At 36.4% G+C, this 27,956-nt stretch overlaps 1 protein-coding gene and 1 non-coding gene across 4 annotated transcripts in view; one reads left to right on the top strand and one right to left on the bottom strand.

Moving 5' to 3' along the window:
• The window catches only part of ZRANB3 (zinc finger RANBP2-type containing 3), a 265,687-nt gene that overhangs the window by 18,395 nt on the left and 219,336 nt on the right, over positions 1-27,956 (top strand). For all 3 annotated transcript variants that reach the window (XM_036858718.1, XM_036858719.1, XM_036858720.1), the window contains one exon: positions 10,223-10,390. In XM_036858718.1, coding sequence (XP_036714613.1) covers positions 10,230-10,390 — 161 coding nt within the window. In that variant the 5' untranslated portion in view covers positions 10,223-10,229. The remainder of the gene's footprint in view (positions 1-10,222; positions 10,391-27,956) is intronic.
• LOC118898650 lies at positions 731-833 on the bottom strand. Its single transcript, XR_005020791.1, has one exon. It is a non-coding gene; the product is annotated as a U6 spliceosomal RNA (small nuclear RNA).

The following is a 27,956-nucleotide window of genomic DNA, read 5'->3' as shown; positions in this document are numbered from 1 at the left end:
TAATACCCTAATATCCTAATGTGGGGCCTTCATCCATATATAATAAACTACCCCCTCTAATCTTAATCACTTTGCAAACTGTGTCCCCATTTTCCCTGCTATAACTTGAACTTGGCTTACTGTCTTTCTGTCTACCTACATTCTGACTTCTACGTTCGAATGTGCAGCCCAGCTGATGCAACATGTTACTTTCTTAGTTCCTCGACTGCCATATCTCCTGTGAACTTTATTTCCACACTGTTTCAGCCATGTACTCCAGTGGTCCCACCTTATACTTTTCATCTCTAGGAACTATTCTACCTCTAGACTGTCTAATCATGGTCCCCTGTCCTTTGAAGTTTTAATATTATGAATAATATTGGGTGTATAGTGCCAGGTACTGCTCTAGGTGCATGGAATACACTAGGAAACAAAACAGACAGAAATGTCTGCTCTTAGGAAACTTATGCCTTAGTGGGGAGAGACAGACAATAAACAAAACCCATAATAAGTATGTAATTATATAGTGTTTTACAAGTTGATGAATGCTATCAGGAAAAAAAAAGTAGAGCAGGGAAGATATAAAAGGGAGTTCAATTCTCTTCTGTTTTAAAATTTTTTAACTTTTATTCTGGAAAAACTTAAGACTTATTAGAAGGTCACAAGTATTGTGCAAAGGACTCCCATATGCCATTGACTCAGAATCAAATACTGTTAATATTTTGCCACATTTACTTTAAAATTCTCTCTCAAAAATATGTAACAGTTTATGAATTTGTGTGTCATCCTTGTGCAAGGGCCATGCTAATGTCCTCTGTATTGTTCTAACGTTAGTGTATGTGCTGCCCAAGCAAGCATGAGAGTTGTAGTTTTAAATAAGGTGGTCAAGTTAAGCGTTCATTGAGAAATTGACATTTCAGGAAAGACTAGAAGGAAGAAAGGGAAGTAGCTATGCAGATATGGGGGCAATGGGGGAGCAGGGAGAGTGGTTTAGGTAGATGGACCAGCTAGTATGGAGTCCTAAGCAGGAACATGGAGGGACATCAGTTTGACAGAAAGGAAAAAGTGAGGTAGAGAGGTAATAGGAATAGGGTAATAGGTAATAGGCAGATTGTAGAAGGGCTTATAAACCATTAATGGAGCTTTTTTCCAGTATAATCAGGAGCCACTGAGGACTTCTGAGAAGTGATATGATCAGACTTACTTTTTTAATTAGGAGGTAGAGGTGAAGGTGATAGGGAATGGTGGGATTCTGGGTATATTTTGAAGGTAGAGCCAACAGGAGATGCTGATGGATTAGATGTGCAGCATGAGACAAAGAGTGAAGTCAAGGAGTTGGTGTGAGCCACTGGAAGGACGTGAGGGGGAAGACCCTGGATGGAATATGGTTTGAGAGAAAGATCTGGAGTTCATTTTGGTCATATTAAGTTTGAGAGGCCCATTAGACTGCTAGGTAGGTATGTCTATTTAAATATACGAACAAATCTGAAGTTCAGGAGAGGTGTGATCTCCATATATAAATGTGGGAGTCATTGGTATAGAGGTAGTATTTAAAAGCCATGAAACTAATGAGATCTCTAAAGGATAGAGCAGAGGATACCAAAACCTGAGCCCTGGTACACTCTAAGAGGACAGGGAGATGAGGAAGATCCAGCGGAAGTTTAGACTGAGGAGGAATGATGTAGGATAAAATCCATGAGGATGCGGTGTTCTAGAATCTAAGTGAAAAAAAAGTGATTTAATGAGGAGGGAATGATTTCCTGGTAGGTCCAGTAAGATGAAGACTGAGAATTCCTTCCTGCTGTCTTCCTTTTACTTCCAATTCAGGGCATTTGTATGTTAAGAAACCTTCCAAACCCCCAAATTTGAAAACTGAGTTCCTCTTACATGTTCCCTCAACACCTAGTATCAATACATTTTCTATAGTATTTCTTCAAAATTGCATCTGTGTTCTATGTTATTATATATCCAGAGCCTAGTGCAATGTCTGTATCATGTAAACACTCAAATATATTTTTATTGAATACATGAAAGAATGAAATTCATTAAATGGTTATTTTTTAACAGTAATTCTTTACAGGGCAAATATTCTGACTTTTTAAAAATTTTTTTTAAAATTTATATTTGGCTGTGTTGGGTCTTCGTTGCTGTGCGTGGGCATTCTCTAGTTGTGGCAATCAGGGGCTACCCTTCGTTGCGGTGTGCGGGCTTCTCATTGCAGTGGCTTCTCTTGTTGCGGAGCACAGGCTCTAGGTGTGTGGGCTTCAGTAGTTGTGGCACCCAGGCTTCAGTAGTTGTGGTTTGCAGGCTCTAGAGCACAGGCTCAGTAGTTGTGGTGCTCGGATTTAGTTGCTCTGTGGCATGTGGGATCTTCCCGGATCAGGGCTTGAACCTGTGTCCCCTGCATTGGCAGGCGTATTTCCAACCACTGCGCCACCAGGGAAGTCCTCTGACTATTTAAAATAGATACACTGGCATTTAGCCCTGAAGCAGAGATGGAGCATTCTTGTGTTAAAAAGGGAGCAAAGACCCAGTTAGATGTCTTACCTCTGCCACTAGCTACATGATCTTCTTGGAGTTTTATCTTTTTGATCCTAATTTTCCAAAACTTTTAGATTCGTTGGTATGGATTAAGCCAGTGTGTTGCTTTTTCCATTTTTTAAAATTAAAGTTTTAATTTTGAGATCATTGTAAATTCATATGCTGTTGTGAGAAATAATGCAAAGAAATAATGCAGGTACAATCCTGGGTACCCTTCACCCAGTTTGCCCCAATGGTAACGTCTTGTAAAACTATAACACAGTATCACCACCAGGATATTGACACCATCAAGATAGAGAACATTTCCATCCCACAGGGATCCCTCATGTTGCCTTTTTAGAGTCACAACCTCTTCTCTCCTTCCCTACCTTAACCCCTGGCAACTACTAATCTTTTCTACAATTTTGTCATTTCAAAAATGTTATATAAATGGAGTCACACAAATGTAACCTTTTGAGATTGGCTTTTTCACTCAGCGTAATTCTCTGGAGATTCATCTAGATTGTTGAATGTATCAGTTGTGCCTTTTTATTGCTGAACAGTATTCCATGATATGTATGTACCAGTTTGTTTAACCATTCACCCCTTGGAATGGTCCATTCCAGTTGGGTTGGTTCGGGTTTTGACAATAATGAATAAAACTGCTGTAAACATTCATATTTAGGCTTCTGCGTGGACGTATGTGTTGACATAAGTTTCCTCTAGGGTAAATGCCCAAGAGTACTGTTGCTGAGTCATATGGTAGTTGCATGTGTAGTTATTGAAGAAATTGTCAAACTATTTTTCCGAGTGGCTGTATGTATACTCTGTCTTCCTAAAAGCATACATCAAGACAGGAATTGTTTGATTGATTGATTTTGTTTGTGTTTTAAATCTTTGGATGAGGCTTTGCTTCATTTCAGGCTTTGTAGCCATACAAACTTGCATTTGAATCCTGGCTTTCTTATCTACCATGTCATAGTTTATTCATTAATGAACAAGAACATAGTACTTATTTCATAGGGTTCTTAGGAGGATTACATGAGATAGCATACGTTCAAGTTCTTGGCACGTAATAGACACTCCAGAAATATTAGTTCTTTCGCCACCTTCAGAATTAAAAACTGAGCCTATTTTCGTTGGTGTTCATGTTGTTTCAGTGGCATATGACATCATCTCAAGAGTTTGTTGATATTATAATCAGTTGCAATCTCGTAACAGTGTTACCACTTCTTTGTTTTAGATCTTCTTTTTCAATCTTTTATAGTTTCCATATACAGGTCTTGCACATCCTTTTATTAGATTTATTTCTGATATTTGAATTTCTTGATGTTCACAAGAATGGTATCAATTTTCATATTTTATTTTCTGATTTTGCCTATGTAGAGGAACATAGTGGATTGTGTATATTGGTCATGTATTCATCAACCTGACTAAATTTGCTTATAAAACTCCTAGTAGATTATTTTTATTCTATGTACATAATCCTATGTCATCTGTAAATTAAAAAAATTTTTTTCTCCTTTCCTTTTGCCTTATTCAACTGATCTGATTCCACTGTCAAATAAAATTTGAGATAGTAGGCATTTTTGTGTCTTCTCTGACCTTGCAAGGAAAGCTGTCAACATTTTACATTAAGTATGATGTTTGCTGAAGGTTTTTGGTAAAAACCTTTCATGATATGAAGTAAATTCTCTTCTGTTTTTCCTTTGTCAGGGAGGTTTTTCTCTGAACTGATTTTTAATTTTATCAAATGCATTTTCCCCCTACTTTTAAGATTACCATCTAAATTTTCTTCTTTATTTTATTATTCTTGAAAATTACATTGCTTGAGGTTTTTACAATGTATCTTAATAACGGTTTAATTGAGATAAAATTCACCAGGAAATAAAACCATAAAATTCATTCATTTCATAATCTTTGGGTTTTGATATATTCACAGAGTTGTAGAACCATCATCATGATCTAATTTTAGAACATTTTCTTCACTCTAAAAAGAAACCCAGTACTCATTAGCAGTTGCTCTTTAGTCTCTGCCCCTCTATTCCACGCCCCACCCCCCCATATCCCTGACTCCAGCCCTAAACAACCACTCATTTACTTTCTGTCTCTATGGATTTGCCTAGTCTAGACCTTTCATATAAATGGAATCACACAATATGTGGTTCTTTGTGACTGGCTTCTGTCGCTTAGCATAATGTTTTCATGTTCATCCATGTTGTAGGATGTATCAGTATTTTTTTTGTAATAAATTTATTTATTTATTTGTTTGTTTTTATTTTTGGCTGTGTTGGGTCTTCATTGCTGTGCGCAGGCTTTCTCTAGTTGTGGGAAGCGGGGGCTACTCTTCGTTGTGGTGCACGGGCTCCTCATTGTCTTGGCTTCTCTTGTTGTGGGGCATAGGCTCTAGGCACTCAGGCTTCAGTAGTTGTGGCGCATGGGCTCAGTAGTTGTGGCTTGTGGGCTGTAGAGTGCAGGCTCGGTAGTTGTGGCACACAGGCTTAGTTGCTCCACAGCATGTGGGATCTTCCCGGGCCAGGGCTCAAACCGGTGTCTCTTGCACTGACAGGCAGATTCTTAACCACTGCGCCACCAGGGAAGCCCTGTATCAGTATTTTATTCCATTTTATTGTCAAATAATACTCCATTGTATAGATATACTACATCTTCTTTATCAATTCATCAGTTGATAGACATTTGTGTTGTTTTCATTTTTTTAAACTATTACGAATAATGCTGCTATGAAAATTTGTATGCAAGTTTTTGTGTGGATGTATATTTTCATTTTTCTTGGGTGAAAGAAAAATTCATTTACCTAGGGGTAGAATTTGCAGGTCTTATGATAATTATGTTTAACATTTGATGAACTACCATATTGATTTTCACAATGGTTACACTTTTATACATTTCCACAAGCAGTGTTTGAGGGTTCTAATTCCTCCACACTTTTGCCAAAACTTGTTATCTGTCTTTTTAATTTTAGCCCTCCTAATGGGTATAAAGTGGTATCTCATTGTGGTTCTGATTTGCAATTTCCTTATTACTAATGATGTTGAACATTTTTCTGTGTGCTTATTGGCCATTTATACATCTTCTTTAGAGAAATGTCTATTCAGATCATTTTTGCATTTTTAAATTGAGTTTTGTTTTTATTATTGAGTTGTAATTGTTCTTTGTATATTCTTGATACAAGTCTCCTGTCAGATATACTTTGCAAATATTTTCTCCATTTCTGTGGATTGCCCTCCCTTTCTTGATGGTATTATTTGCAGCACTAAAGTTTTTAATTTTGGTGAAGTCCAATTTATCTATTTTTTCTTTTGATGCTTTTATTTTTGGCATTGTGTCTAAGAAACCATTGGTCACCAACATTTACTTTTATGCTTTCTTTTAATAGTTTTTAAAAAAATTTTAGCCCTTACGTTTTAGTCCTTGATCATTTTGAGTTATTTTGTGTATGGTGTGAGTTAAAGGTCTGATTTCACTCTTTTATATGTGGATATCTAGTTCTCCCAGCACTATTTCTTGAAAAAAGTTTTTCATTTCCTATTGAATTGTTTTGACACCCTCCTCAAAAATCAACTGACTGTTAAGTGTTTATTTATGGACTCTCAATTCTATTCCATTGATCTATCTCTCTATCATTATGCTAATACTACACTGTTTTCATTATGTGGCTTCATAGCAAGTTTTACAACCAGGAAGTATAAGTCCTCCGACTATACTTTTTCAAGATTGTTTTGGCTATTCTGGGACCCTTGCATTTCTACATGAATTTTAAGCTTTAAAAGTTGAACTTGCCTTTGCATTCCTAAAATAAGCCCATTTTAGTCTTGATATTTTACTCTTTTAATTTACTGATGTATTAGGTTTGCTAATTGTTTTTTGGGGTTTTTTTTTAAGTTAATTAATTAATTAATTTTTATTTTTGGCTGCATTGGGTCTTTGTTGCTGTGCATGGGCTTTCTCTAGTTGCAGCAAGCAGGGACTACTCTTCGTTGCAGTGCGCGGACTTCTCATTGCGGTGGCTTGTCTTGTTGCGGAGTGCTGGGCTCTAGGTGCGTGGGCTTCAGTAGTTGTGGCACATGGGCTCAGTAGTTGTGGCTCGCGGGCTCTAGAGCAGAGGCTCAGTAGTTGTGGCGCATGGGCTTAGTTGCTCCACGGCATGTGGGATCTTCCCGGACCAGGGCTCAAACCCGTGTCTCCCGCATTGGCAGGCGGATTCTTAACCACTGTGGCACCAGGGAAGCCCTCTAATTGTTTTTTAACTGATGAACATGAGAAAATGTCTTGTTTATGTTTTTTCTTGCAATGTGCTTGTCTTACGAAGTTTAGTCTAACTTCGTAGAATGAGCTTGAAAATAATATTTCTGTCATTACACCAAATGACTCAAGTTTGTTTATTGTGTTCTTTAATTTTCCATAACTTATAGATTTTTAATCTGCTTGTATAATCAACTGCTGAGAGAGATGCATTAAAATGGCTCACTATAGTTATAGATTTGGCTGTTCTTTGTTTCTGTCAAATTTTTCTTTTATAACTTCTTTTTAAAATTTATATTGACCTCTATCATTTTTAAAATTTTATTTATTTTTATTTTTTTATTTTTGGCTGTGTTGGGTCTTCATTGCGGTGCGTGGGCTTCTCATTGTGCTGGCTTCTCTTGTTGCGCAGCACAGGCTCTAGGCATGTGGGCTTCAGTAGTTGTGGCTTGCGGGCTCTAGGGCGCAGGCTCAGTAGTTGTGACACACAGGCTTAGTTGCTTCGCAGCATGTGGGATCTTCCTGGACCAGGGCTCGAACCCGTGTCCCCTGCATTGGCAGGCGGATTCTTAACCACTGCGCCACCAGAGAAGTCCATATCTGGATGTTTTGACTTGTATATTTATATACTTTGAGGCTGTGTTTATTCTAGTAAATTAAATCTTTTATCATTATAAAGGGCCCTTCTTTGTCTTAGTAATTTTTTTTAGCCTTCAGCATATGCTATCTTACGTTAATAAAGCTATACCAGGTTTATTTTGGTATGCATGATATGTCTTTTTCCATTCTTTTACATCAGATGTTTATGAGTCCTTCTATTTAAGATGTGTCTTTCTAAAGCAGCATACAGATACTAATCTTAAAATCCAGTATGATAATCTTTTTCTTTTTTTTTTTTTTAGAAATTCACGTTCTTTTATTTATTTATTTATTTATTTATGGCTGTGTTGAGTCTTCGTTTCTGTGCAAGGGCTTTCTCTAGTTGCGGCAAGTGGGGACCACTCTTCATCACGGTGCGCGGGCCTCTCACCATCGCGGCCTCTCTTGTTGCGGAGCACAGGCTCTAGACGCGCAGGCTCAGTAATTGTGGCTCACGGGCCCAGTTGCTCCGTGGCATGTGGGATCTTCCCAGACCAGGGCTCGAACCCGTGTCCCCTGCATTGGCAGGCAGATTCTCAACCACTGCGCCACCAGGGAAGCCCAGCAAGTCCTGCTTGCTGTACCTCTGAGACATTTCCTAAATCCAGTTCCACTGCTAAAGATGATTTTTGCTATGTCTGTTGCAGCATGATAATAGGTTTCTTGCTTTCATACTTTCCCCCTTTTGAACCATTCTCTATTCTCTCTCTCTTTTAAAAAATTTTTTGGCCACACTACACAGCTTGCGGGATCTTAGTTCCCCGACCAAGGTTCGAACCTGTGCCCCCTGCATTGGAAGCACAGAGTCCTAATCACTGGACTGCCAGGGAGTTCCCCCCATTCTCTATTCTTTACTCAGAGTTTTATTATTGCTATTGAGAAGGTGCTAGGGATGCTGACTCATAGGTGCTTATGAGGACCTTATCCAACAAGTGTGAGTCATAAATCATCTCTTAAATCCAGTTGCCATTGAGGCGGTGGGGGCTTTGTGGACTGGCAAAGTCCTATAGGAACATTTTCCCATGCCTTTCTATTGATAGCTTTGTCCTCCTCTTGTAGTTTTTGGAATGTAAGTCAGATTGTGTCACTCCCCTTCTTAAAACTCTCCAGTAACTGCTATCCAGTACAACTTTCTGTGAAGGATGAAATGTTCTATGTTCTATGTGTGCACCGTTCAGTATGAGAGCCACTAGCCATATGTGCCTATTGAGCACTTGTAACATGGTTGATGGAGGAACTGAGGAACTGAATTTTTAATTTAGTTAAATTTAAATAGCTACATCTGCCTAATAGTGTATTTGACAGCACCTCTCCTTTGGCTTCCCTTCATTCTTAAAGTGGAATCCAAAGTCCTTATCAAGGACTTCGATGATCTGACTCTTGGTTATCTCAGTAACTTCATCTCATATCATTCTCTTCATTGGTCTAACCACATTGGCCTCTTCTCTGTTTCTAGAAAACACTAAGCCTTTTCTCAACTCAGGGTCTTTTCACTTATGCTGTTTGCCTGGAGTGCTCTTCTATCAACTTTGAACCTGACTGGTTCTTTCACATCCTTTAGACTGTAGACCAAGACCAAGTATCACCTAAGAGTGGCCTTACCTGGTCATCCTGCCTAAAGTGGCCATTACCCTCTTAAGTTTCTTCATAATACTTGTACTATACTGTAATTAATCTTGTTTACTTATTTGTTTATTTTCAGTCTCCCCCTCAAGAATGTAAGTTCTGTGGGGGTGTAATCCTTGGTTCTCTAGATCGTGGCATGTAGTACTTATTTGTTATTAATAAATACTTGTTGAATTCTTGAGATTCTTAAACATTGTACACAGGTTTATTACTTTTTTAGGGGAGAGGGAGGCTAAAGTTTTATAAGTCTGCAAATAATTGAGAATTAAAGCAAATTTGTTTTAAAAATGAAATGAGATTATATATAAACAGATGAATGATTCAATCTAAATATGAAGTGTTATTATTAGAGAAGCTTTATAGTTCAGTGATTTAATAGGACTTTTTTCCTTGCAGCATTCTAAGAATTTACTGATATATGAAATTTTTATGTGGTGGAAAATTAAAATTATAACTGTGAAAAGCCACTGGTGAGGAAAGTGCTAATCAGGCAGAGTTTATTTCTTTTTGAATTTTATTTTATATTTCTTTTTGAATTTTATTATTTTTTTTTAATACCACATGTCCTTATTAGTTATCTGTTTTATACATATTAGTGTATATATGTCAATCAGGCAGAGTTTATACTGTTGATTCAAGTGATTAAAGAATTCATTTTAATATTTAAAAATCAATCTCATTCAATAATATTACGCTAATTTAATTATTATAAATTTAGAGTTGATATCTTTGTGTTTAAAAAAAATTTTTTTAATGCAATTTATAACCTCATTCTTAGAAAATCTAGTATAGTATGAAAATGAACACCTATAAAAGGATTGATTATAAAAGAATTCATCTTTCTGTAAAATTCATCCCCATTTAAAAAATTATTTAGTTTGTAAAAATCTAGTTGATTTATAACTTTTTAATAATACATTTATTGCTTAAAACGGGTATGGCTATGTCATGGCTCAATTAGAAATACAAATGAAATAGAGTATGCTGGTTCTTAGTGCATTAAGTATTGCTTTTGGACTCAGTGCTTTGAATTTTCTTAATAGCTTATTCTGGGAACATGATTTAACCAATTTGTATCTAGTATGTCAAGGCTATTGATAAGTGCTTTCATATTATTATTTACGTTTAATTCTCTAATACACTTAGTAATATCTATTTCCCCCACCCCTCCCTCTTGTGATTTTTTTGTTTTTAGGATCATCATGCCCAGAGGTCATGACATAAAAAAGTCTCTTACACCTCAGATTTCTTGTTTGACAAGTGAATCTTATAAACAGCTGGATTTTTTGCCTGACAAACTAAGAGCAAAGCTGCTTCCCTTCCAGAAAGATGGCATCACTTTTGCCTTGAGAAGAGACGGCAGGTAAAGTACTTTTTTCAAGACATGTTAAAATGCTAAATCCCTGGCAAGTGTATAAAAAAACAAAGCTTTGTGAAAAAAATTCTTTTTGTGTATACATAGTCTTCCCGTTAATTTTTTTTTTTACTAGATCATGAAATAATAATTTCAGGATATATTTTATTTTGCCTTCATTCTTGAATGATACTTTAGTTAACAATAAAGCTCTACTTTAATAGCCATTTTTTTCTTAGCACCTCGAAGACTGTATTCTGCTGTCTTCTGGCTTCCATAGATGCCATTAAAAAGTGTGCTCTCAAGTCTCAAAATATTACCCTGCAGGTGACTTATTGATTACAAAGAGAAAAATTACACAAAATGGTCAAGGTTGGTATCTCTGATAATGGTACAGATACCGGCATAATGTGGTACACAGGAGGTCTATAACTTTCTTTTTTTTTAATTTATTTATTTTATTTATTTATTTTTGGCTGTGTTGGGTCTTTGTTGCTGCGCGCGGGCTTTCTCTAGTTGCCGCCAGCAGTGCGCGTGCCTCTCATTGTGGTGGCTTTTCTTGTTGCGGAGCACGGGCTCTAGGCATGTGGGCTTAAGTAGTTATGGCATGCAGGCTCAGTAGTTGTGGCTCGAGGGCTCTAAAGCACAGGCTCAGTAGTTGTGGCGCATGGGCCTAGCTGCTACACGGCAAGTGGGATCCTCCCGGACCAGGGATCGAAGCCGTGTCCCCTGCATTGGCAGGTGTACTCTCAACCACTGTGCCACCAGGGAAGCCCCAGTGTATAACATTCTTATGTGGTGTTCTTCCTGGAAATACTTGACCTGAAAGTCCTGAGGAAACAGTCAAACCAGTTCAGCATGTGGGACATTTTTTCAGGACAGCTGACCTGATGTCTTCACATGATTAAATGTCATGGAGAACCAAGGGAAGTGGTGGGAATGTTCTAAGTTGAGAAGCAACCTAAGAGCTAGAACAACTGAAAGTAATGCATAAACCTTGATTAGATCCTGAATAAGTAAAAAGAAAAGCTTTAAAGGACACTTTTGGGTTAACTGGGAAAACTTCATCTGGACTCTATTAGAGTGCTGTTATTGAATTAATGTTGATTACCTTAGATGTGGTAATGGTGTTATAGTTGAATATAAGAATGTTCTTGTTCCTGGGAAATGCATGATAAAGAATTGGGGGATGAAGAATCCTGCTATCTACAGCCTATTTTCTACATTTTCCCAAAAGGGAAAGGCATGTGTATGTTTAGAGAAACTTCGAGGCGGTCGGCCAAAATATTAACAGTGTGAACACTTGAGTGGTATAAATGTGTTCATTGTATTATTCTTTTTGGCTTTTATGTGAGTTTGAAAATTTTCAAAAAAAAAAAAAAAGAATCAGTCTAATTTTCATATATTTGTAAATCATCTTTTATCTGTATCTGATTTTAAGATTTTCTCTTTGTCTTTGGAGTTCTGCTGTTTTGCTATAATTTATTCTATATGGTCTTCTTTTTATTTATCCTGCTTGAGATTATTGTATGTTTTTAATCTGAGATTTGTGCCATGTTGATTCCGGGAAATTCTCACTCTTCAAATATTGATTCTTACCCATTCTCTTTATTATCTTCTTTTGCTACTCCAATTAGACTTATACTTGACCATTTCACTTTATCCTATGCTTCCATTAATGTCTCATATTTTCTGTGTCTATCTGGGCTACATTATGGCTGTTTTGTTGTTGTTGTTGTTTTAAATGGGGTTGACCAAAAAGTTTGTTGGGTTTTTCTGCAAGATGTTACAGAAAAACCCAAACGAACTTTTTGGCCAACCCAATAAATATTTATTTATTTAATTTATTTATTTGGCTGTGCTGGGTATTAGTTGCGGCACACGGGACCTTTGTTGCCACGTGTGGGATCTTTTAGTTGTGGCATGTGGGATCTTTAGTTGAGACCTGTGGGATCTAGTTCCCTGACCAGGGATCGAACCTGGGTACCCTGCATTGGGAGCTCGGAGTCTTAGCCATTGGACCACCAGGGAAATCGCTATGGCTGTTCTTAAGATTTCTCTTATAGTTTATGATTCAGCTTTTCTAATCTGTTAACTCACGTATTCAGCTTTAAAGAACTTTTTTTAGTGATGAATAACATATATGGAGAAGTGAGTGCAGATCGTAAGCATATAACTTGAAGAATTTTCACCATATAGCCATCACCACAATCAAGAAATAGAACGTTACCTGCATCCCAGAAACCTTCCTTTTGCCTTCTCCCAATCACTACTGCCTCCCTCCTTTCCAAAGGTAACCACTATCCTGACTTCTCACACCACAGATTACTTTTACATGTTCAACTATGTTAATTGTAATCATCCATATGTACTCATTTTAAAATTTATTTATTTAATTTATTTACTTTTGGCTGCGTTGGGTGTTCGTTGTGGCGAGCGGGGGCTACTCTTTGTTGCGGTGCGCAGGCTTCTCATTGCGGTGGCTTCTCTTGTTGTGGAGCTCAGGCTCGAGGCATGCGGGCTCAGTAGTTGTGGCGCACGGGCTTAGTTGCTCCGTGGCATGTGGGACCTTCCCAGACCAGGCTTGAACCCATGTCCCCTGCATTGGCAGACAGATTCTTAACCACTGTGCCACCAGGGAAGCCCCGTATGTACTCTTTTGTGTCTGACTTTTCTCATTCAACATCATTGCGAGATCCTTCCATAGTGTCGCATGTAGTAGTAATTGGTTCATTCTCATTGCTATATAAAATTCCATTGTGTAAATGTACCATAATTTATTTATTCATTCTACTGTTGATGAGCACTTGGGTTGTTTCTAGTTTGGGGCTCTTAAAAATAGCAATGCTATGAACATTCTTAGACAATTCTTTTGGTAAACATAAATACACATTTCTGTTGTGCATATACCAAGAAGAGGAATCGTTGGTCATAAATATGCATATATTCCACTAAGTAGATGCTGCCTCTGTTAGTTTGTCAGGGATGTCATAATGAAGTACCATAACTGGGTGGGTTGAACAACTGAAATTTATTGTCTAACGGTTCTTGAGGCTAGAATTCCAAAATCAAGGTGTTGGCGGAGTTGATTCCTTCTCAGGACTGTGAGGGAAGGATCTGTTCCAGGTCTCTCTCCTTGGCTTTTAGATGCGTATCTTCTTCCAGTGTCTTTTCACATCATCTTCCCTCTATTTGTGTCAAAAATTTCCCTTCATATAAGGACATCAGTCATATTGGATTCAGGCCCACCCTAATGACTTAATTACTGATTACATCGGCAATGACCCTATTTCCAAATGAGGTCACTTTCTGAGGGACTGGAGCTAAGACTTCAACATATGAATTTTGGGGGACACAGTTCAACCCATAACTTGGCCAAACATTTTTCAAAGTGATTTAACCAATTTATACTTGTGTCAACAGTGGATAAGAGTTCCATTTGTACCACAGCCTCACCAGTACCTCATATTGCTTATCTTTCGTGTCATTTTAGGTATTCTTATAGGAATATAGTGATATCCATTGAATTTTCATGTACATTTTTCCGATGACAAATGAAGCTTAACACCTTTTCGTATGCTTATTAGCCGTTTGGATATCGTCTTATGTTAAGTGCTTGTTCATGTCTTATCCATTTTTCTCCTGGGTTATCTGCTTGCCTTTTTCTTATCATTTTGTAGAGACTTATCAGATTTATATTCTGGATGAGTCTTTTGTATCTGTGTTGCAAATGATTTTTCTCAGGCTATGGCTTGCTTTTCACTCTCTTAATTATGCCTTTTGATAAGCAGACATTCTCAAATTTAATGTTCTATTAAATATTCTTTATTGGTATTGTCTTTTGTGGCTGATACTTTTTGCATCCTATTTAAGAAATCTTTGTCTGTTACAAGGTTGTGAAGATAATTTCCTGTGTTTTCTTCTAAAAACTTTTTTGTCTCTTTTTTACATTTAGATCTACAATCTATTTGGGTTTTTTGTTTGCTTGTTTGTTTGGCCTTGTGGCTTGCGGGATCTTAGTTCCTTGACAAGGATTGAACCCGAGCCCCTGACAGTGAAAGCGCGGATTCCTAACCACCAGTCCTCCAGGGAATTCCCTACAATCAACTTGGAATTGATTTTTGTATATGTTATAAGGTAGAGGTGATGGTGGATTGATTGGTTATATTTATTTATTTATTTATTTACTTTTGTATATGGAATATAATTGAACCATCACAATTTATTTATTTATTTATTTTTTGGCTGCGTTGGGTCTTCGTTGCTGTGTGAGGGCTTTCTCTACTTGTGGTGAGCGGGGGCTACTCTTCATTGCGGTGCGCAGGCTTCTCATTGTGGTGGCTTCTCTTGTTGTGGAGCACGGGCTGTAGGCATGCGGACTTCAGTAGTTGTGGCTCGCAGGCTCTAGAGCACAGGCTCAGTAGTTGTGGCACACAGGCTTAGTTGCTCCGTGGCATGTGGGATCTTCCCAGACCAGGGCTCGAACCCATGTCCCCTGCATTGGCAGGTGGATTCTTAAACACTGCACCACCAGGGAAGTCCTATTCTTCCATTTCTTTAATTGCCCTCCATTTACTTCATCTCAATTATTCTTTCCCTTATTTCTTTTTCAGTAAATTTTTTGTAATTTTCAATATATAGTTCTTTCACATATATCATTACATTTATTCCTAGGTATTTAATATTTTTGGTGCTGCTATAAATGGTCTTCTCCCCGCCCCCTGCTGATTTTAAGGTTTTCTCTTTGTTCAGCTATCCAAAATTTTACTATGATGTGCCTGAGTGTGGTTTTCTTTGCATTTATACTTCTTAATCTGTGGGCTGATATCATTCATTAGTTGTGGATAATTCTCAGTTGTTTTCTCTTCAACTGTTATTTTTGCTCATTCTTAATACTCCTTGCCTCCAGTTATACCTCTGTTAGACCTTTTCTCAGTGTCCCATATATCTCTTATCTTCTTTTTTTGTATTTTCTTATTTTAAATTTCTCTGCTTCAGTTGGATATTTTTGTTTATCCATATTCTTGTTAACTAATACTCTCTTTTGCTGTAAGTTAATCTATTGAATTCTCTTAAGGAAGAGACCATCACTCAAAATATCTGAAACCAAAACCCACACAGTATGTCTGACACAGGGAATTCCCTGGCGGTCCCTTGGTTAAGGACTCTGCGCTTTCACTGCTAAGGGCTGGGGTTCAGTCTCTGGTTGGGGAACTAAGATCCTGGAAGCCCTGTGGCGTGGACTAAAAAAAAAAAAGTCTGAAACAAAAAGTTGAATTTATTACTTGCTAAGCAAGGGAGAACTGTGCTCCTTAGACATGGCTCTCCAAACAAAGCAAAGAGTTAGTATTGTATCTGGTTTGGGGGGAAGTCTGTAGACTGTAAAAAGCAGGAGTGTTTAATGACTTGCTGAATTTCAGACTATAGTTTAGAGATTAGCTGACTAATGTCAAAGAACAGTCAGTCCATTCCTTTCTTGAAATTGGAGAATAGGAACATTTTATTTTCTGTTCTTAATGTCAGATAGTGTATTTTTAAGCCCTAGAATATCCAGTTTCTATCTGCCTTGTTATGTTGTTGGTATCTTGTTTCTTGCCATGTTTTAATTCCATCTCTTATTTCTGTAAATATCTAGAATATACTTATTTTACATATCTGAAGTGTTTTGGAGGCTAATTTTACCTTTTGTTGTTATTGTTGTTCATGATAGCTTATTTCCCAATGTATTTGCTAATTTAAAAAATTTTTGTTTTAATAATTAGGTAATCTTAATCTCTGGGAATTTTGAGAAACCTAAATAGTGGGTAGATTCTTTTAGGAAGGACTTACAAAGTTAAGTCTTTGGTTTAAGGTTTTCCAGGTCACATAGGCAGTATCAAATTCATTTTTAGGTAGGCTTATGATTATGAATTTTGATCATTAATTTTCTCCTGATGCCAAACCTTAAGTTTCCTTATTGGCTTTTAAAAAATTTTAGGTATAATTAAATTCAGTAAAATGCACAGATTTTAGCTGTACAGTTCAGTGAATTCTGATATATGTATACTTCTGTGTTTTCAAACATGTCAGATATAGAGTACTTCCATCACCCAGAATAGGCCTCTCTTTAGTCAACTCCTTCCCCTGAATTAGGCAACCACTGATCTGATGTCTGTCACCAGAATGTATTTTTTGTATTAGTTACCTGATACTTTCTTAATTTTTTAAAAAAAATTTATTTTATTTACTTATTTATTTATTTTTGGCTGCATTGGATCTTCATTGCTGCTTGCGGACTTTCTCTAGTTGTGGCGAGTGGGGGCAACTCTTCCTTGTGGTGCACGGGTTTTCTCATTGCGGTGGCTTCTCTTGTTGAGCACGGGCTCTAGGCACATGGGCTTCAGTAGTTGTAGCACGTGGGCTCAGTAGTTGTGGCTGGCAGACTCTAGAATGCAGGCTCAGTAGTTGTGGCACACAAGCTTAGTTACTCCGCGACATGTGGGATCTTCCCGGACCAGGGCTCGAACCCGTGTCCCCTGCATTGGCAGGCAGATTCTTAACCACTGCACCACCAGGGAAGTCCCTCTCAATATTTTTTAACTTTTTACTTTGAAATAATTTTAACTTATAGAGAAGTTATTAAGAAAAGTATAGAAATAGCTTTCATATACCTTGTATCTAGTTTAATTTTAAACATTTTGCCACTTTTCCTTTACCTTTTTTTTAACTTTTTATTTTATATTGAAGTATAGTTGATTAACAATGTTGTGATAGTTTCAGGTGTACAGCAGAGTGATTCAATTATACATATACTTGTATCTATTCCTTTTCAAATTCTTTTCCCATTTAGGTTGTTACATAATATTGAGCAGAGTTCCCTGTGCTATACAGTAGATCCTTGTTGGTTATCCATTTTAAATATAGCAGTGTGTACATGTCAGTCCCAAACTCCCTAACCCTTCCCCCCAACCCAACCATAAGTTCGTTCTTAAGTTTGTGACTCTGTTTCTGTTTTGTAAATAAATTCATTTGTATCATTTCTTTTTAGGTTCCGCATGTTAGTAATATCACACTGTACTTCTCTTTTTCTGTCTGACTTACTTCACTCAGTATCACAATCGCTAGATCCATCCATGTTGCTGCAAATGGCATTAATGGCTGAGTAGTATTCCATTGTGTATATGTACCACATCTTCTTTATCCATTCCTCTGTCGATGGATATTTAGGTTGCTTCCATGTCTTGGCTATTGTAAACACTGCTGCAATGAACATTGGGGTTCCTTTACTTTTTTATTCACTCTCCCTCTCCCTCTGTCTCTTTCTTTGTCTCTCTCTACACATACACACGCATGTTAGTGTTTTTTTTTCTGAATCACTTGAGGGTAGGTTACATGTATCATGCTCCTTTAACCTACAATATTTCAATATAATGTGTATTTTTTAAGAACAAAGGTATTCTCTAATGTAGCCACAGTACATAATCGAATTCAGGAAATTTAACTTCTGTGCAATTCTTTAATCTACATATCTGTTGTCAATTGTACCAGTAATATCCTTATAGCATTTTTTTTTCTTTTAGCGCAAAGATCCAGTCCCAGATCAGCTTTTGCATTTAGTGATAGCTCTTTCTTTCCTTTATTGTAGGACAGTTCCACAGCCTTTCATGACATTAGTATTTTTTTTTTAAAGAATATAGGCCTGTTTATTTTATAGAATGTGTCTCAATTTCTTTAATGTTTTCTCATGACAGGATTTAGATTAGTCCTTTCTGGATTGGTACATAAGTGAGATCAAGGTCCTGTCCTTGTCAGGATATTGCTTTTGAAGGCACACTGTATCTGTCAGCCCCTCACTGGTGGTATTAATTTGGATTGCTAGTCAAAGTGTTGTAGTTTCTCTACCATATATATAGTTACTATTTTTCCCTTGCTCAATTGTTTCCTATTTAACAAACAACTAACATGAGATGTTAAGATCATGCAAATATGCTTCTACTTATTCGATATTTTTCCTCTTGGATTTGCATCCATAAATGATTCTTGCTTAAAATAATTTTTGCCATGTAGTTGTTAAAATGTTGATTTATTGACTGGCATTCTACTCTAAGGAAGAGCCCTCCTCTGCCCAACAATCTCTTTCTCTCTCTCTCTCTGCCCATCCATCTGTCTGTCCCTCCTCAGTATGGGCTCATGGAATCCTATATATTGAATGAGTTATAATCCCTTACTGTACCATAGCTTACGTTTGTCTTTTTTGGAACTTGGTATGAATGGAAATCATATAATTTATGTGTGTCTGACTTCTCTTGTTCAACATGTTTTTGAGATTCGTATGCATTTTTTTGATCTCTGATTGTAGGACAGTTATTTTATTCATTCACTTGGTGACAGACATTTGGGTTGGTTCTAATTTAGGAGTCTTATGAATAAAGATGGTATTAACATTCTTGAACAAGTCCTTTTGTGGACATGCTTTCTCCTGCTAGATTTTAGTGTAGGTATCTGTTTAACTTTGTAAGAAAACTGCCCAACTTTTTTTCCACCCCATCAGCAATATATGAGAGTTCTCGGTGCTTGAAGTCTCAGCCTATATCGTTTTAGCCATTCAAAATTAATGGATCTTCATGTGGTAGCTGATTGTATTTTAATTTGTGTTTTCCTAATGACTAATGATGTTGGCATCTTTCCCTGTGCTTATTGGCTGTCTAGCTATATGAGATAGTTATATCTTATATTAATGTTTTACCCATGTTTTAGTTGTTGTCTTCTTTTTTTTTTTTTTTTTTTTGCCTCACTGCATGGCTTGTGGGATCTTAGTTCCCCAACCAGAGATTGAACCTGGGCTGTGGCAGTGAAAGCACTGAGTCCTAACCATTGGACTGCCAGGGAATTCCCAGTTGTTGTCTTTTTACCTCTGATTTGAAGGAGTTTTTCTTATACTCTGCGTAAAACACCTATGCCACATACATGTGGCAGTCTATAACTTGCCTTTTACTTTTCTTCACATTATCCTTTGATCAACAGAATTTTAGAATTTTGATAAAATCTAGTTAATCCAGTTGTTCTTATATGGTAGTGCTTTTTATGTTGCCACCAATAAGTCCTTTTTACCCCACAATCACAAATATGGTTTCTTATGTTTTATACTGGAAGTTTTATAGTTTTAGCATTTGTGTTTTGATATATGATTTATCTCAAATTAATTTTTGTATATGGGGTGAGATGAGAGTTCTAGGTTCAGTTTTCTTTCACACTGATATCCAGTTATTCCAGTACCATTTGTAGAAAAGTGTATATTCTTTTCCGTAAGTTACCTTCGTGCCCTTGTGGCAAAGCAATTGACCATACATGTATAAATCTACTTCCTGTTGGTTTCCTTTTGCTTATATCTCTCTTTCTATTGTCACCCCTTTTCCACTTTCATTTATGTTGTAGCTTTCTTAGGCTCATGTTTTGTTTAGGAGCCTCACTTCCACTGTTCATTTTGTGTAGGTCTGAGACCCTATTCCTATTGCTCTGCTTGGCTGTTAAATCTTAAGGTTCCCTGTTGATGGTGTCTGTAGACACTTTCATTGTGACCCATGGCTTTATTACTCACCTGTTATTCTGGGTTTGACTTTCTCTTTTGTTTCTGGTCATTGTAAATTTATTTTTACTTTTCTTCAGGCCAGCTTTGCATTTTAAAATATAGTATTTTATCTAATTTCCATATTTCTAGGTGTTTGCAAAGGAAAGAGCTTTTAGAATAACTAAACCACCCTATTACTGGCAGCATGGATTTTACTGTTAAATCTTCATTTGGGATTATACTCTGTATCATTCATTGTAAAGTAACCTTATTATAAAATTACTTATTTCTTTCCTTTTGTACTCTAAATTTAATCTTGTGTAACTAATATTCCAACAACTATTTCTTTCTCACCATAATTTTTTTTTAGCATACTTTTAACCATTTTTCTGTTTTCAACATTTTTGAGACACTTCCTTTAGATGCTTTTTTAAATTTCAAAGTCAGATTTCACTTTGTGATTCAGTTTGTCTTTTAAGTATTATTAAGCTTACTTTCATTCGTTGACATTAGAGCTATGTTTGGTCTTAATTCCATCATCATAGTAATTGTTACTGTTTCTGTTCCTAAAAATATGTTACTATATAATCACTTTGTGAACCACCAAATATATTACTGTGTGATCCAAGTTTTCTTCTGTTTAGTGTGTGCTTTTAGTAATTTGAAAGGTATAGACTTTGAATCCATTGGTAATCTTTATAACTATAGCTTTGTATAATATACTTGTAGATCCATTTTATTAGGCAGTGTTTTCTTATTCCCAGTTATGTGTAGTGATAGTTGGTATGTTGCCTTTTTCTCTCTTTCTATCCTTCTTTCTCAGCACATCATATTAATTGGTTAAATTATTTTTCTGATGTTACCTTTGTATTTTTAAAAATACTTATAATTTATTCTACAATATACTTAGATTATTTTCTTTACCAACTTTATTTTTTTTAATTTGGCCACGCCACGTGGCTTGTGGGATCATAATTCCCTGACCAGGGATTGAACCTGGTCCCCAACAGTGAAAGTGAGGAGTCCTAACGACTGGACCTCCAGGGAATTCCCCTTTGCCATCTTTAAATGATCTTTGCCTTTTTCCCCTCTTACCTCTTGTTAGGTTTGTAATTTTGGTGTTGTTGTCTGTAACTGTTACATTCTCTTCTGTATGCAGATTATTTAAACCAGTAAGTAATTTCATTGCTTCCCTTCAGTCCATTTTGTTTCTGTACAGTGTTCTTTGGTTGAAGTTATCTCCTCAAAGTTTTTCAGGACTAATGGGAAACAAATTCCCCAGTTTCTTGCATTTTAAAAACGTCTTTACACAGAGTTTATACTAAATGACAAAGTGGCTGGGTAAGAAATTCCTCAAAAACGTCTTTACACAGAGTTTATACTAAATGACAAAGTGGCTGGGTAAGAAATTCCTCAGTCTCACTTTCTTTTCTAGCTGATGTTGTAAGCATTGCTCCGCTGTTTACTGTAGACAAGCTAAGGGCCGCCTGGGTTTTTTTTTTCTTCTTAGAGATGACTGATTTTTTTTGGTTTCACTACACATTTTGGCAATCCAGTACTGGAATATGTCTTGGTGTTGATGCATCTATATCTTTCTGGATGTGCTATATTATTTTAATATCTAGTTTACATTTTTCTATCATTTCTGGGAATTTTTCTTGAATTATATGGAGAACAGTTTTTCAGTTCTTTTATTTTGGTTTTCTTCTTTGAAGCCATCAAGTATGCTTATGTTTTTTGATTCATTTTGGCCTATCATCTCTATCCTTTGTATTTTCTGTCATTTTCTTTCATAATTTATTTTTTCTCTAAAACACTTTTGGTCTGTTCATTCCCTTTGAAAATTTTCTTTCAGTCATGTCCTATGTGTACTTTCCTGTTTTTTTAGCAGTGCCTATTCTCTCTTCTGCTTCCATTTGGTCTTCATTTCAGTGGTGTTTATTTTTCTTTCACTTCTCACACACGTCAGTTCACATTTAATTTCTTTGTTCTTTGACATAACTTCGTTAAGTTTCTGTACCTCTACTTTATATATCTTGTGCTATAGAGGTAAAGTTTAAATTTGTGGCACACTCTTTAACTATGATTTTCATCTGCTTCATAAGTACTTTTTTCTGTTTTTCCTTTTGATTTCCATTTTGTTTCCTTCTTATATTCATAGCATCGATTTTTTAAAGAAATTTCTGCTCATTATTCAATGAGGAACATTTTTCCTGAGCCTGCTATTTGCAAAGGATCACCTCAGAGAGGGCTAGAGTAATGTTCTAGACTAAAACCTTCTTTAAATTATCTTTATGACACTATTTTTTAAAAATTATTGTTATTTTTATTTATTTTTATTGAAGTATGGTTGATTTACAGTATTGTGTTAGTTTCAAGTATACAGCATAATGATCCAGTATATTTGCAGATTATATTCCATTATAAGTTATTATAAGATAAAAGGTACAATTTCCTGTGCTATATAGCATATCCTTGCTGCTTATCTAATTAATATATAGTAGTTTGTTAATCTCATACCCCTAATTTGTCCCTCCCTCCTCTCTCCCCTTTGGTAACCACAAACTTATTTTCTGTATCTGTGAGTCTGTTTTGTATATACATTCATTTGTATTATTTTTTAGATTCCACATATAAGTGATATCCTATAGCATTTGTCTTTCTCTGTCTGGCTTATTTCACTGAGTATAATATTCTCTAGGTCCATCCACATTGCTGCAATATTTTGTTCTTTTTTATGGCTGAGTAATATTCTATTGTATGAGAGAGAGGGAGTGTGTGTGTGTGTGTGTGTGTGTGTGTGTGTGTGTGTGTATCACATCTTCTTAATCCAGTAGTCTGCTGATGGGCACTTGAGTTGCTTCCGTGTCTTGGCTATTGTAAATAGTGCTGCTATGATCATTGGGGTGCATGTATCTTTTCGAATTAAGTGTTTTTGTTTTTTTCTAGGTATATTCCCAGTAGTGGAATAGCTGGATCATATGGTAGCTCTATTTAAGGGGTAGTTAAGGTAGTTTTTTTAAGGCGCCTCCATACTGTTTTCCACAGTGACATAGTTACATTCCCACCAACAGTGTACAAGACTTCCCTTTTCTTCACATACTCTCCAACATTTGTTATTTGTAGACTTTTTGATGATAGCCATTCTGATAGGTGTTAGGTGAAACCTCATTGTGGTTTTGATTTGCGTTTCTCTAATATTTAGTGGTGTTGAGCATCTTTTCATGTGCCTATAAGCCATCTGCATGTCTTCTTTGGAAAACTGTCTATTCAAGTCTTCTGCCCATTTTTGATCGGATTGTTTGGTTTTTTGATATTGAGTTATATGAGCTGTTTGTATATTTTGGATATTAACCCCTTGTCAGATGCATCATTTGCAAATATTTTCTCCCATTTTGTAGGTTGTCTTTTTGTTTTGTTGGTGTTTTCCTTTGCTTCGCAAAAGCTTTTAAGTTTAACTGGGTCCCATTTTCTTATTTTTGCTTTTATTTACTTTGCTTTAGGAGACTGAGCCAAGAAAATATTTCTACTATTTATGTCAAAGAGTGTTTTGCCTATGTTCTCTTCTAGGTGTTTTATGGTTTCATGTTTATGACAGTATTTTTATATGTAATTTATTTCTTTTGATTATATGACCTGAACAAAAGAAATCCACATAGCAGGGTAACTAATGGTATAAAGACTCTCAGTCCTCTCTTAGCCTCTCTGTGCTACCCCCATTTGGGGTTTCATCATTGAGCTCTGGCCTCCTCTGATTTCTGCTTGCAGCCAGACTGGACCCAGGGATATGCTGGCTGCTGGTCAGTCTGTCTAGCCTGTTGTGTTGACCTACAGAAGGGATTCTTGACTTGGCAACACAAGCATCCCCCTCACTTTGGAACTGCGTCGTACTGTTTTGTTTTGTTTCCTGAGATGTGAAGCCAGAAGTGTTTTTGCTAAATATACTCCTTCATTTGTTGTTGTTGTTGTTTTATTTTTTGGCCACGCGCCATGTGGGATCTTAGTTCCCCGACCAGGGATCGAACCCGCAACCCCTGCAGTGGAAGTGCAGAGTCTTAACCACTGGATGGCCAGGGAAGTCCCTGTTGTTGTTTTAGTATTTAATATTTTTGGTAACCCATCCTTGTTTTGTCTAATTTTCAAAGATGATAAATAACCATGAGTTAAATTTTTGAATCTGTGCTCCACCAAGCTCAGTGTTAGATACATTGCATAAGTAATTATTAAGTGATTTTTTTACATATGTATTTTTGTCTGGTTATGTGTATACATGGCTGAAAATAGTTGACAAACTTATTAATATGTGTAGTTTTTAGCATATGGTTGAACAAGAAGAAGGTTTGCTGTAAATGTCATTTACTTATTCACATCTGGTAAAATATAAGACGACTGTCACTGAATGAATTATTAGGCTTAGCCTGTACACTGTCATTGGCACCTTCATCATTAGTTAATGCTCTTTGTATAGATGGTGTTCTGAAATAAACTGAATTTCATTTCTTCTGGAAATCCTGGCAGAACCATTTGTTTTAATTATTTGTCTACATGGGAGAAGAGAAGACTTCGTGGTATTTAAGGCTTTTACCAAAAGTATGAGATGATGTTATAGTCATTTGTATTCTTTAAAGGTATCACTTGACAATGTAATCTGTTTCATTGTTTTCTTTTCTTTCCCAAAATTGAAAAGTTTTTTGTTATAATACCCATTTAGATATACTGCTTTTGTAGTGTTATAATCCCTACTTGTTTGGCTGAATATAGATAGAATTTTTGCATTAGTGAACAAAAATATTGAAACACCTGGTCGTTTTGCTACAAGAAGTTTCTTTGTTAAATTATTTTAATATTATGGTGTATATCACCACGCTTATCATCTCAACTTAATAAGATAACTAGGTGAAGGTATGAATGAACCTTGAAGTTGGGTATAAGAAAGCTGAAAAAATAAGTAGCAAAAATTTACTTATTAATTTCATACAATCTGAGTCATCTAATTCATGAGAAATGAAATCTTGACATTCTAAATAGCATTAATTTGAGTTGTAGAGCAAAGTCATTGTTTTGCCCCCTTCCCAAGCAGTGAGGGCCCTATAACAGTATCTAGAGAGAGATTTGGCAATGTCAAAAAGCTTTATTGGGGCTTCCCTGGTGGCGCAGTGGTTAAGAATCTGCCTGCCAATGCAGGGGACACGGGTTCGAGCCCTGGTCTGGGAAGATCCCACATGCCGCGGAGCAACTAAGCCCGTGAGCCACAACTACTGAGCCTGCGCGTCTGGAGCCTGTGCTCCGCAACGGGAGAGGCCGCGACAGTGAAAGGCCCGCGCACCGCGATAAAGAGTGGCCCCCGCTCGCCGCAACTGGAGAAAGCCCTCGCACAGAAACGAAGACCCAACACAGCCAAAAATAAATAAATAAATAAATTTATAAAAAAAAAAAAAAAAAAAAAGCTTTATTGATGCATACATCAATAGGTATAAATTTTGCATAAGCAAAAAGAAACAAAACAGAAATAAACAAGCGGGACTGCATCAAAGTAAAAAGCTTTTGTACAGCAAAGGAAACAACCAACAAAATGAAAAGGCAGCCTACCAAGTGGGAGAAAATATTCGCAAATCATATATCAGATATGGGGTAGTATCCAAAATATATTAGGAACTCATACAACTCAAAAAACAAATAATCCAATTAAACAATGATCAAAGGACCTGAATAGACATTTCTCCAAAGAAGACATATGGATAGCGAACAGATACCTGGAAAGATGCTCAGCATCACCAGTCATCAGGGAAATGCAAATATAAAATCACAATAAGACATCACTTCATACCTGTTAGGAAGGCTTTTATCAAAAAGACAAGAAATAACAAGTGTTGGTGAGAATGTGGAAAAAAGGGAATCCTAGTGCACTATTGATGCAAATGTAAATAGGTATAGCCATTGTGGAAAACAGTATGGAATTTCCTTAGAAAATTAAAAATAGAACTACCATGTGATGCAGCAATCCCACTTCTGGGTATACATCTGAAAGAAATGAAATCGCTTTCTGGAAGAGATATCTGTACCCCCATGTTCATTTCAATATTATTCACAGTAGCCACAGTAGCCATGTGGAAACAACCTAAGTGTCCATTAATGGATGAATGGATAAAGTTGTAACAACATGGATGAATCTTGATGGCATTATGCTAAATGACATTAATTCAGACAGAGAAAGAAAGACAGATACTGTATGAACTCACTTATATGTGGGATCTAAAAACACTGAACTCATAGAAAGTAAATTAGTGGTTTCCAGGGGCCAAAGAGTGGGGGGAAATGGGGAGTTGTTGGTCAAAGGGTACAAACTTTCAGTTGTAAGATGAATAATTTCTGGATCTAATGTATAACATGGTGACTATAGTTAGCAGTACTGTACTGTATGTTTGAAAGTTGCTTAAGAGAGTAAATCTTAAATGTTCTCAGCACACACAAAAAAATGGTAACTATGTATGGTGATAGATGTGTTAACTAACCTTATTGTGGTAATCATGTCAAAATATATATGTATATCAAATCATAAAACTGTACACCTTACACTTACAGGTTATATGTCAATTACCTCTCAATAAAGCTAGAAAAAATAGATATAATTTTTATAGATGATCTTAACTGCTACTTTCATTTTAGATAAACCTACTTAATCAGGCTTTTTATCTACCTGCTTTCAGGCTTTTTTATCCTTTGAGGAATAAAGTTAAGTGTGCTTATAGATCAACATGTATGCTAATTTCTGTTGAAGATACAGTTTCACTTTCTTATCATTTGTGTGTTCACATTTTTAATTAACATTAACATTTTTAATTTCCTTGAAGAACTTTTCCTTTGCAGTCACAACTTGACTAACTGGTGCGAGAGGACTAGCATTCATCCTGTCTCAGCTTTTGACATGCCTTCCTCACTAAGTTTAATCATTTCTCGCTTTTGACTTAAAGTGAGGGACATGTGACTCTTTCTTTCACTTGAACACTTAAGAGGCTATTGTAAGGTTATTAATTGGCCTAATTCCATATTATTATGTCTCAGGCTATAGTGAGACCTGAGGAGAGAGACGGGGAGTGGTCGGTTGGTGGGACAGTCAGAACACACTCAACATTTATTAAGTTTACTGTCTTGTATGGACGTGGTTCATGGCACCCCAAAACAATTACAGTAGTAACGTCAAAGATCACTGATCAGTGATCACCGTAACAAATAAAATGATAATGAGGAGTATATTTATTAAAATTTCCCCACTTATCATAAAATGTCTTTCTTTGCACTGTTGGTTTTTTTGAATTGTTTCTAGACAAGGTCCACACATTGCATTTGGTTGGCTCTTTAACTTTTAGATCAGCAAATCTATAGGAATATTATAGTATTTTCACTTATAAACTTGCCTTATTGACCTTTTAAATTTTTCCTTGGTTGAGCTGTAGTTTATTTTTAAAATAAGGGAACATTCTATGATGAATTTAAATATCCATCAGCACTTTGTATTTTTTCATGAATCCTCAAAACAGCCTAATGGAATAAAGTAATATTTTAATGGCTGCCTTTCCAGAAATTATCTGTGTAGTCCCTACTGTGGTATTGTGCACTTAATAACACTGGTGTGGAGCTAAAGCAGCATGTTCTTTGGCCATAGCTGGCCTCATGGTCTTCCTGTTTCACCCATTCTACCATTATGATCACAGGCATATTCTTTTTTTTTTTTTTTAATACACATCAGTGTATACATGTCAATCCCAATCGCCCAATTCAGCACACCACCATCCCCACCTCACCGCAGTTTTCCCCCCTTGGTGTCCATATGTCCATTCTCTACATCTGTGTCTCAACTTCTGCCCTGCAAACTGGCTCATCTGTACCATTTTTCTAGGTTCCACATACATGCATTAATATACAATATTTGTTTTTCTCTTTCTGACTTACTTCACTCTGTATGACAGTCCCTAGATCCATCCACGTCTCAACAAATGACTCAATTTCGTTCCTTTTTATGGCTGAGTA

This window comes from Balaenoptera musculus, chromosome 7 (genome assembly GCF_009873245.2).
Source record: "Balaenoptera musculus isolate JJ_BM4_2016_0621 chromosome 7, mBalMus1.pri.v3, whole genome shotgun sequence".
Classification (NCBI taxonomy): Eukaryota; Metazoa; Chordata; class Mammalia; order Artiodactyla; family Balaenopteridae; genus Balaenoptera; species Balaenoptera musculus.
The sequence above is the reverse complement of the archived record's forward strand: the minus strand, read 5'-3'. Positions and strand labels throughout refer to the sequence as shown.